This window comes from Stenella coeruleoalba (assembly GCF_951394435.1).
Source record: "Stenella coeruleoalba genome assembly, chromosome: 1".
Classification (NCBI taxonomy): Eukaryota; Metazoa; Chordata; class Mammalia; order Artiodactyla; family Delphinidae; genus Stenella; species Stenella coeruleoalba.
In genome coordinates, this window is record NC_137169.1 from 100,648,478 (window position 1) to 100,660,536 (window position 12,059).

A 12,059-nucleotide genomic window follows, 5' to 3' on the forward strand; every position below is an offset into this window, starting at 1 on the left:
CTTAACAATATACTGTAGTCACATGATGAAATCTAGTACATCAATGAAAATGAATGACAACTATATACAACACAATGAATCTTAGAAACATAATGAAGAGTGAAAAAAATCAAATCCCCATAGACTACTATACAGTCTAATACCACTTTCATAGAGCTCAAAAAGGAGCAAAACTAAAAAATGTCACTTTAGTGTTATACACATATTTTAGGTCTTTTCTCATGTGATAAAACTATTAAAAAGAGGGAGCAGAGGGGTAGAGACAGGAGAGGAGCACAAATAAATAAATGTAACATATGGGTAATGTTCTATTTTTTAAATTAGGTGATGAATTATTATGCTTGATAATTTGCATGTCACATCTTTTTATGTCAAAAATTACATTAAAACATAAGGGCAAAATTATGCATAATGTGTTGACAAAATTTATATTTGCATTGTTGCTTTTTAAACTATGCTTATTTTATCAGTCAGCGTTCTTAATTATAGTCAATTCAGGTTAATTTTAACAAAAAGTGATTTTATTAAAAGCTAATAATTCTCAGGTAATCCTCAGGATCTCTGGATAGCCAGAAAACCAGAATTAGAGGCTATACAACCTCTATAATTACTTCAGATAATTGCTTCAGTGAAGACCCCACTCTGTCCACTGGGGCAGAGACACTGCAGCTTACACCATTGACTTTGCTGACACTGGATACTGAATGTTGTCAGTACAGCCACTTGCTGCTCCTTCTGTGGAGGTGGATGTAGTAGCCAGTGTTGTAGTCACTGCCTTTATTCAAAGAATTCAGCATAGTTCCCTGCTTCTTTGTATCACTAACTTTTAAGGCAGAGGTATCTTCACTGGCTGCAAAGTGGCTGGGAAAACATCTGACACTTTCAAATTTTTTAGGACGGAGGAAGGCTCTGCCTCATTAGGTGATGGGTTCCCTAACTATAGTATAGGAGTTAGGAATAATGGGCAGCCTAAAAAGAAATGTCAGATGTCTTCCGCAGCCCATTCCTTGGCCACTCAACACCAACACACTCCTTTGGCTAATGCTTACACTTGTTAAAATCTATTCAGTGTAAGAGGACTTGTGTCAGACATTGTTAGCTGCTTTACCAATACTGTTTCCTCTTTGCTAATAGAATACTGATTTTATTTGTGGCAGCTATGTCCCCAGCCTCCTTTGCTACTAGAAGTGACCATGTAACAGGTCAGGCAAATGACAAAGGGAAGTCTGTCTGGATTTCTGGGAAAGCGTTGCTTTTCCTCATAAAAGAGAATACATATAGCTGGCATACGACATTTCCCTTTTTTTTTCTGCCTTCAAACATGGACATGACTTCTGGCAGAGCAGCAACCTTCTTGCAACAAGAAAATTGCGTGAAGGCTGAAAAACAACATGCTAAGGAGACAGATTTGAAAGACAGAACTGCACCCTTTCCTGTATGTATCAACAGTAAGGATTGTTAAGCACTGATTAAGCATTGTTCTTTTTTTTTTTTTTTTTTTTGTGGTACGCGGGCCTCTCACTGTTGTGGCCTCTTCCATTGTGGAGCACAGGCTCCGGATGTGCAGGCTCAGCGGCCATGGCTCACGAGCCTAGCCGCTCCGCGGCATGTGGGATCTTCCCGGACCGGGGCACGAACCTGTGTCCCCTGCATTGGCAGGCGGACTCTCAACCACTGCGCCACCAGGGAAGCTCTAAGCATTGCTCTTTTCAGTTGCACGCACATACTCTCAGCTACACCACTCTAAAAAACAGATGACAATTATGTCTCATTCCTTAAGACTCCATTTATTAAATTCATGAAATTTTCTAATATATGGGCTGTGGTGTATCTTTTGCACCATTAATAAAATAGATTTTCCTCTCAAGAACCACTTGAACTCTGAATAGTATTTGGCATTTAAAGGAATCTTAACTTAATGGTTAAGAATATGTTTAAGTCTGGGTTTGAATCTTGGTTTCAGTTTGGAATAATAACAACCTCCTCGTGCCTGAGTATCTGTAAAATGAGGTACAGTTGAAATGGAGATTATATAATAACTAGAAAGCACTAAGCTTTCTAGTTCTACTCATTTTGTCTCTATTGGATTCTCAAGTTGTAAATAGTCCCTCCTCTGTACTCTATACATCCTTATATTGGATTTATCACATTGTTTGCCTCTTCTACCAGATTTTTCTTCAAAAACACTGTCAACGCCTCCCCCCTGCTTTTTAAAATTCATAACTCCAAATCAAGTGCCTAACATAGTAAACTAGACAGTCTCAAACTAGTGTCCTTAGAAGTTATCTGGGATGATTATTAAAAGACAAATTCCTAGATTCCATCCCCAAACTTCTATTGTAGTAGGTCAGTGAACCACATTTTGAGGAACACTGAAATAGATCTTCAATGTTTGAATCAAATTATGCATAAGGTATTAATATAAGGTAATAAAGGTAGGTATCAATAATATTTACGCATTTTTCCAAGATACTTCCAAACGGTTTTAATTTTATACTTTGACTTGTAATCATGTAACTTATGATTTCTAACCATGAGGAAACCTCTAAAACCTTTCAGAAACAACTATTTATAGTTATCTGAACTACAATGTGATAATTAGAGAGTATTTATGAAAAACGCTGTGTACCTGATAGGTTGCTATATAAGTGAAAAATAAACCCTTGCACTTCCTATAATTAGACTCATTACTGAGTAAAATTAGCTGATATTCTCAAAATGAGATTTTTATTAGAAAAGATAAGTTTTTACTAAAATTTTGCACATCAGTCAAGTTCCATCATCCACTGCAAAATAAACTTTCATACCCATTCAGACCAAAGTCAAGAACATTCCTTCTCCCCTTCAATTTTCTAATTACACACTATTTTCATAGTATTAACACCAGCTAGAATTCACATTATATAGGGTGCTGAGAATTCTTGAGGCTCATGCTTCAAGCTTTTGATTTACCAGGGGGAAAAGTTAACATTTAGATTTATCCTGATATCTGAGATGTAAAGAACTTTACAAACAACTCTAAAGGAACATAAAGCAGACACCATGTTATAGTTTAATGGGCCATTTGATTACCTTATCATTTTCACTGAAAACTGGCCATGGCAGCTGACCAATGGTATAGGGTACCTGCCTCCTGAATGGAACTGTGGAACACAGAGTGGCACTTAGGACATATACTGCAAGGCAAATGGCTAGACTAAAAGTTTACATACTCTTAGGAAATGAGATAAAAACGTCCACACTTCGGGTGGAAATTGTTCGCAGGATTCTGAATAGAAATTTGACAAATTCAAAAATGACATATACCGATTCACTACAGCCTACCATTTTAGGCAAAGTCCTTTGGTATTACTGGGATCAGATGCTCTTAGGATATCATGGAGAAATTCTGTTGTTTTATTTGGAGTTAATTCTTTATGGCTGTACAAAAAAAAGGTTACACCACACAAAGCACTAACAAAAAACTCTTTCTAATGATGTGTCTCTCCCATGCAGTATAGTGCTTTCGGTTACTGGGAAATACTGACAGGTTTAGCATTCATTATTTCAATTATTTTGGGGCAAACCTAAATTGATAGTATTACATGAAGTAATTTATAAGTTTGAAATGTGAGTAAACTGAGATGGGGGAATGAAATGATGAGTGGGCCTAGCTGACCACTTAGCATTTGAATCTCAACACAGCTTCTATGAATGTAATAAACTCTCATTAAGTGATACAACTTTGCTTCCTGTGAAAAATGGATCTAGAAAGAAAGCCAACTACTAGTACTAGTAATGAAAGACATCCAAGTAAGTGATGGTTCTTAATTGTAAATGAAAGTTATATATAAACTGTAGAATGTAGTACCTAAGAACTATGATGTGAATAAACCAATTATATCTTCTTCACACTGGGTAAACTACCCAAGCTGAAGATTTCCTAGTAGGACAAAATTGAAAAATTGACTACTAACATCTAATAGAATAAATAAAAGTTACTTTTAGCATCTGAACTAAGAGCACATGTGTGTGTAAACACACACAGGACAAATTTTTCAGCATTCTTTGAACAATACGATGATTATCCTACCACTAGTAAAAAAAACAGTTGACTTATTTTCAAGTATGTTTCCCAGGGATTAGCAATAGGTTCTCTCAAATTAAGAGTAAAGACACCAGGCCATAAAGTGCCAACTCTTAGCACCAGAGAGACTTAAAACATCAAAAAAGGTGAATGACATTACAAATTAGAGAATCTGCCAATCTACTTCTGTGGAATTGTATTATTTTTCTCAAATGGAAACAAATCCAGGTTTATGCCAAATATATTGAAAAAGCTAATCTCTTTTTAAAATTTTTAAGAATTGCAATTTATAATCCTATATAAAATAAAATTGCTGGTTTATAATAAAATGCTCTAAGTTTCAGAGATATGAAAGAACAAAAATGAACTGAAAACAGTTCATATAAATTGAGGTCCCAGAAATGAAAATTAAAAGTAGTCTCTTAGAGAAAGGAATGGTGAAACTCAGTGTATTTTAGTGAGTATTTTCACTAACATACCCCAAAACTGTTTCGTGGACAGCCACTTTTGACTGCGAATTCTAAACTGCCACTTGATACATTTAATCAACGTTAAATCAAGTCTGAGGCAAGACACTGAATGGACAATACTCGAATAGAGAGATAATAACTTCCTTCCTCGATAAACAATCTCTAGCCGTCATTCAGAAGTTGAATTATTTGATAGCTTGGGAAGCAGTGTCCATTGAGTTTTCCTTCCTGACCCGAAGAGACTCACTACTGATGGACAATAATTCTCGAAGTTCCTTATTTTCAAGCTGGAAAAAAAAAGTATATGGTCATTTCAGGTATTTTGACTGTCAAATTGCATCAGAACACATTGTTTTGGGCCTGAAACAGAAAGCATATTATTTTAATTTTAAAAGTTTTAAGGAAACAAAAGAACTGAGAATTTCCTAAAATTCTACTTATTTATTCATTTAAAAAACATTTACTGAGTAATTTCCACATGCCACATGTTAGGACTACACAGAAAAAAACAAGGTCCCTCTCCACTTGAGGAATTCACTGCTTGTCAAACTCTTTATAGTTCCCACAAGTTTTAGTATTGTTTCTTCTATCTTTCAAATTCCTAATAATAATTTCACTCTGCTCAATCTTCTCTCCTAGACGTCCTACGGTTTTGGAGAAAGGAAAGAAAGGGGGAAAAGAATCACTGGGCACACAGCCAGGTATCACACGCGTGTCTTACATCTATTATCTCACACAATAGGTAGGGTAAGTACCATTGCCTACATCCGTGTTCTCTTTGAGATGAGGACACTGGCCCACAAAAGTCCAAAAACTTGTCCAAACTTAGACAACTTACATGTGGTATTGCTGGGGTCTCAATCCAATGCCCCTGTTTTTTCCACTTAAAATATTAAGTAAAATTTGTCCCACATTTCCTTAGGCTGTTTCCATAAGTGAGATAAATTAGGGACGGCGTAGACAAGATCATTCTATCATTTTACCTAACTCCTAGCTCCTAATTGGGACCTTGCCACTCCCTTTGATTTCCAAGTAGGGCAGTTTGCACTCTTCATCCTTATTCTCTCTGCAGGAAATTCTGGGAAGCCACAGCATTTTCAGGTTTCACTGAGAGTTAGAGCCCATGGTCATTAAACCTTGTACCATATAAAGTGCTTCCCTCAATACTCTGTACCTCTCTCCTAGCATTTATATACCATTTCATACCAAAATACTACTAGTCTTATTCCTTTCATTAGACTCTGAGCAGGGACCCTGTCTTTTTCTCTCTAGTATTTCTCAAAGGGCCCATGACAGCATCTTGTAATAAGGAACATTCAAATCATCTATTGCAGGGGTCCCCAACCCCCGGGCCTCTGATGGCTTCTGGTCCACGGCCTGTTAGGAACCGGGCTGCACAGCAGGAGGTGAGTGGCAGGTGAGCAAGCGAAGCTTCATCTGCCACTCCCTATCGCTCACATTACTGCCTGAACCATCCCCCCATCCCCACCCCCAGTCTGTGGAAAAATTGTCTTCTACGAAACTAGTCCCTGGTGCCAAAAAAGTTGGGGACTGCTGATCTATTGTAATGCTTTTCCTTAACAATTTTATGGGCACACTAACACCCCAGGCCTTTCTTTGTAAATTACTCCCATTTTTAATCAAAATATTACAGAAAATAGCTTTTAAAAAAAATCAAGACTATCCAATAAAAATTAATTTAAAAAAAATCAAGACTATAAGACTTATAAAATAGACTGCAGTCCCTTGACTTTGTTTCCCAAAGGCAACCACTTTTAATATTTTTATCTATTTCTTTTGGTATTTACTTCCATAATTCTACATAATATGCCCGGTACTGCTATTTCCTGATCATGAAGTTTAGACATTGCCTATTTGAGTTCTTTTTATGGCAGATGAGGCACCTTAGCTCACATGTAATCTGTCCCTTCCACTCTCTCTACCCTCTCAATATGATATCTCAATTTCTAGCTAATACACAGTTGGCATTTTCATTGTTTGCTGCTGATTACATTTCCTTTCTTGAAAAGGGTATGGAGGATGTATTTTAATTTTAAATCAGACCACAAAGGAAACATCAGTACATAACAGTGATAATACAGTGATGGCGTATCTTCCAGAGTCTGAAATCTCCGTAAAATATTGTGAACCTAAAGTATCAACAATCTTACCTCTAATTGTGCTAGTTTTTCCTGAATCTTACAAAATTGATCATCATCCATTTGAACTGCTTTCCTCATCACTTCTCCCATTTCACAGATTCTGTCGATCTGACTCTCAATTTCCTGTGAGGATATTAAGAATAAAAAGGTGAAAAAGTCATCTTTTTTACAGATAGGAAGTTCATGAAAACATGTGCATTATGATGTTAAAAGTTCATTTAATCTGTGGTACAGAGGTTACAAAGGAGTTTCACTACAATCTAAGTCCTCAGAGGTAAAGCCATAATAAAGTTATCTTGTGATATTCACAGATAATTTGTTTTCAAAAGATCAGTTCTAGTCTAACCACCCATTGGACACTGGACACTATCTCTAAATGGCTGTTTAACTTAAATTTGAATACTTTTATTGGCAGGAAGCTTACCATATTCCAAAGTATCTTATTCTATCATTGGACATATCTCTTAGCAAGTTTTTCATAAAAGCTAAACTCTGTCTCCTTCAAGGATCAAGTTTTCTCCTCTGGACCACAGATTATTATCTTGTCCAGATGTAAGCCATTCACATATTTAAAATATCCCTGTGCCCTATGACTTTAGTTAACTGAAGTCATTAAAATGCTTCAAGTGGGATCTAAGATGAAACTTATCTTCCATAAATTCCACTGCAGTAAATAGTGAGGTGTCAATCTATTAATCTAGGATTAAATGATATAGTACCTGTGAATGTACAATGACAACTCTGAAGCACTCTACAAACTTAAGAACAAGTACTCAGTCTCCCAAATTAAATCATAAGCAACCAAAGTATAGAAACTAGCCATGTCTTTTATTTTTTTAAACCATACTTCTCTCTCCTAACAACATAGTATGATGCTATGTAGTTCAGTTTAATAAAAGTTTACTGACCCCCTGCTATGTGCCAAGTACTATGTTAGGGATAAAAGATGAATTCATGCTCCTTACAACCAAGGAGCTTACAGACCAGTGAAATGTACAATAACTACCCAAGTATTTACTGAGCACCTTCAACACTAACTGGCATTCTGTTTGGTGGAAGAGCTAACTAAGCATTCATTAACATCTTGAAAAGAGATCTTGGTGAAGGGGGGAGGAACTTTAGTCTTACTCAAATAAAAGGCCCTGAGCAGCCCTTTACCCCCTTCTTTCTATTCATATCTTTACAAAGCTATAGTAAAACCTACAGCAAATGTGATAAACATGAAAGGAAAACAAGCTTACTTTTCTTCAAAAGCAAACACACAATCTAAAACAATTCAAGATTTCAATTCATTTAGAATGTATTCATCAAAGTTTCTTACTGCAGAGTGAGACTGGTGAGCTTTCAGGACTGGTTCAGCATCCACTGCTTTTTTAGCAACCATTAACTGTAACATCTGTTTCCGGTATTTGCTCATGATGAGTTCCAAAGCATCCTGGTGTTCCTCCAAGGAAACCCATAGCTCTATCAAAAAAATAAAATAACTTGGCAGTGATGTCTGAGAGGTACGTCCTAAAGCCAAACTCCAACAGTTGGAATTTTATGACACTTCATGTAACATTATGAATCCAAAGTTGTAAGTTAGTGTTTAAGTCCACAGAACTCAACAGTTATGGTCTATGTGAAAAATATCTTTCTAGGCAGTGGCAGCATAATCTGGTAGAAACAACATGGGATGTGGCCTCAGAAGACATGAGTTTAAGTTTAGTTCTGTGAGTCACTAGATTACGACTCTTAAGCAAATCATTTAACCTCTCTGAGCCTATTGCTTATCTGCCTTGTAATAATAAAAACCTTGCTTGTCTACCTCGAAATGAAGATGTGAGAATGTAATGGCATGATACACGTGAAAGCCCTCTGTAAACTGATATACAAATAACTATTCATACTACTATCATTAATAATGTATTCATCAAGCCCAAGAATATACACCCGAGGATACGATTTACCTCTTCCACCTTGCACAAGGAACATAAAAAAACCTTCAATCTTAGCTTTAATGTTTATTTCAATTAATATTTAAACATTAAATTTTAAGTCCTTGAGGATATTCTCTTGTTATGCAAGCCTCCATGTTGGGACACCTAATAAGCCATGGAATAATTCAACTCTACTAAGCACCTCTTTGATAAGCTGCCTTTAAATAAAAAATCAGTAAGACCTTGAAAAGGGTAATGTAACAAACTTTACTGATACTGGGCGAGCACAGGCTAACTTTCCTGTTGAAAGTACTGACTTGGGAGGCGAGAATTCTACCACTGAACCACCAATGCCCCTCTCTGACTTGGAAATACATACAGAATGTACGCTTTTGTGAACAGTTTTGCAAGAACTTATCAAATATTACTGCATATGAAAAAATCATAACTACACAAAAAGGCCTGACCAACCTCTGTTTTCCTGCTGCAAGTCTCTAATCTGTGTATTCTCTTGGGACAGCAGAATGTGAGGTTTGTATTTGGACATGTCCTTTATATCGGATGCATCCTCTTGATACTGGACAAACAGAGACAGACTAATCGCGCATTAAAGAGAACAGCCGCAGATGCAACTTAATAGGCAGGAGGCAGAGCTTCAGGGCAGCATCCTCAGCCCCGACCCCGCAGAACGTTCTCACCACCGCCCTCTTGGACCAGGACAAAATTCCAGGCCGAGTGCCCACTCTACCTCACCCTCCACCCCTCAAGTGCCCGGAACCCGAGGGCACGGACCCCTACCCTCTGCCTGACCTGGTCCGGAAGCGCTGTCCCCGCCTCCCGCATAGCGGCCACCCGCCGGTGCAGCGCCGCTGATTGATCCACTAGCGACTCGGCGGCTGCATCGTGCTCCCGCAGCCTCTCCAGTAGAGTCTTAGCGTCTGTCAGAATCTTCTCGATGGTGCAGCTCATAGCGGCCCCAGGACGACAGTCGCAGAACCGCTCACCTGTGCGAAGAGTTCAGATCTCCCTGAGCCGGTCTCAGCTTTACAGACGTCACTTCCGGGTACGTTTAAAAGGCGCCTCGGTGGTAGCCGCGATATGCGCTTGCGCAGTGGCAGCCTAGGCGGCCGGTGACCCGCTTCAACCGGCGGCTTTCCTGGAGTCTCGCCCAGGGCACAGCCCTGGAAGCCTGCCCTTGCCCCGCCCTTGGTTTCCTGTTTCCACAGCCTGGTGGTCGAGTTGTGTTAAAGCTGGGCTAGTCCGAGTTTCTCCTTTCCCTACTGGTTTTGATTGATGTGGATTGTTATTGTAACCGTTTTTTTTTTTTTAATTTTTTTAATATTGGTAAAATATGCATAAAATGTATCATCTTAACCATTCAATAGTAGTAAGTACTTCAGGTTGTTGTGCAGTCATCGCTACCATTCATCTCCAAAACTCTTTTCATCTTGCAAAACTGAAACTCTGCACCCATTAGACTTCCCCTATTCTGCCTTCCTCCCAGCCCTAGGCAGCCACTATTCTACCTTCTGTCTCTATGAATTTGACTACTTTAGTTACCCCATACAAGTGGAATCATATAATGTGATGGCTTATTTCACTTGGCATAATGTCCTCAAGTTTCACACAACGTTCTGTTCATCTATTCATCTATTGATGGACCCTTGGGTTGCTTCCACCTTTAGGCTGATGTGAATAATGCTGTTATGAGCACATGTATAACTATCTGTTTGAATCCCTCTTTTCAATTTTTTCGAGTGTATACCCAGATGTGGAATTGCTGGGGCATGTGGTAATTCTATTTTTAAATTTTTGAGGAATGACCATAGTGTTTTCCACAGTGGCTGTGCCATTTTACATTTTCACCAGCAGTGCACAAGGGTCCCAATTTCTTCACATCCTTGTAGACACTTGCTATTTTCTGGTTGTTTTTTTAATAGCCATCTTAATACGTGTGAGATGGAGTCATTATTTTCTGCTTACCTTTTTTTTTTCTGTTTTAATTCAATTATTAATTGAAAATAAATTTAACCAGAACAGCAATGACTTGTGCTGTTATATTGGTTTATGAGTTTACCTTGTCAAGCTTGTGTGTCAAACTTTGTTCTTTTTCATTAATTACTTTAATACTGTAAATACTTTTGGAGAGTCTTGTTTCAGGCAGTGTTTAGTGTCTGGGAATACAGCAGAGAATGACACAGGTCTTGGCCCTTAGGGAGTTTATATTCTTTTCTTTTTAAACATCTTTATTGGAGTATAATTGCTTTACAATGGAGTGTTAGTTTTTGCTGTATAACAAAGTGAATAGGGAGTTTACATTCTAATGGGAGAAAGAGTTCATACTCTTATAAGTAATTGAAGGTAATGACATGATTAGGAACATGGTGAAAGGGGCAAGAGTGTCACAGCAGTGAGAGGTCAGAGAAGGGGGTGCAGGAGGAGAACTGGGCTTTTTACCTTTGTATTCCCAGCAGATTCTGGAAGAAAATCTGCCTACCACACCTCCTATAGATAATACTGCTGGCCCACCTATCCCACAATTGCAGAGTTTGCAAACAATGTTTTAATATATTCTTTTACTAAAACCACAATTCCAAGCAATTAGTGCTCTCCTCCACTTTCCCACACGATTTGAACCACAGTCCCACAGAACATTTACATTACGCAAAGGAGAGGTGCTAAGTATACACAACAGGCAGTGGCCCTTAGGAGAGACAATCTAGTGGAATTCTCTAATTCTCTTTTTGTTACACTCATACAATCTGTTCCTACTGAAATCTGGAAGACGACATTTTAGGTCCATTAGAAAGCCACAAAAGTATGTAATCGACTCTATTGAATTCTACTTCTTATTATGCTATCCTGTGGAATTTTTTTCCGATTACCATTCTATGCTGTGCCTCAGGAGGCCTAGATCCTGTCCTCCCCCCTTTTTCCTAACCTGGGAGGCCAACGTTTACATTAGAAGGTATACTAGTTCTATGGTACCATAACTGTCTCTAACACCTGGTCTATGGAAAGGATTGTATCCAGAATTGCTATCAGTATTGACAGCAATACTGATGTTAAGTGCTTACTCTGTGTCTGTCACTGTTCTAAGGACTTTATAGTAAAGTTATTTAATCCTCACAATTACCATATAGGTTAGATTTCCTGCAAACAATGTCTTATGCATCAGAGAGCTTTAGTATTATCTATCTAGCTCAAACGTTTCTTTCCAGATATTGACCACTTTCCTTAAGTCAGCTTTTGATTACACAGGTCCATAATTCCTTATTCAAAACCTTGGGACATGATGTGTTCTGAGATTCAGAAAATGTAATACTTTAGAAAGGTAATAAGATCCATATACTGTATATTATATATACTCCTGGCAGGGTCTGAATGAATTATGTGCATCTTTTGCACATATATTGCATTTTTAATAAAACTGACTGCCTAG

The 12,059-nt window shown here is 37.9% G+C and overlaps 1 protein-coding gene across 2 annotated transcripts; it reads right to left on the bottom strand.

Moving 5' to 3' along the window:
- On the bottom strand, window positions 1-9,702 carry SIKE1 (suppressor of IKBKE 1). Of its 2 annotated transcripts, none has more exons than XM_079910609.1 (5): window positions 9,428-9,702; window positions 9,089-9,194; window positions 8,020-8,162; window positions 6,708-6,821; window positions 1-4,823 (listed from the first exon to the last, which is right to left on the bottom strand). In XM_079910609.1, the coding sequence occupies exons 1-5, from the start codon at window positions 9,584-9,586 to the stop codon at window positions 4,722-4,724; spliced, it is 624 nt and encodes a 207-aa protein (XP_079766735.1). In that variant the 5' UTR covers window positions 9,587-9,702; the 3' UTR covers window positions 1-4,721. The 2 variants fall into 2 exon arrangements, with proteins under 2 accessions (XP_079766735.1, XP_079766734.1); XM_079910608.1 differs by having other exon boundaries at window positions 9,416-9,702.
- Window positions 9,703-12,059: the final 2,357 nt, after the last annotated feature.

Coding starts and splice junctions, on each gene's coding strand:
- SIKE1 (XM_079910608.1), bottom strand. CDS start 9,586: ATGAGCTGCACCATCGAGAAGATTCTGACAGACGCTAAGACTCTACTG. Junction 8,163..9,088: donor CTTGCAGCAGGAAAACAGAG/GTTGGTCAGGCC, acceptor TTTTTTTGATAG/AGCTATGGGTTTCCTTGGAG. Junction 6,822..8,019: donor CTCACCAGTCTCACTCTGCA/GTAAGAAACTTT, acceptor ATATCCTCACAG/GAAATTGAGAGTCAGATCGA.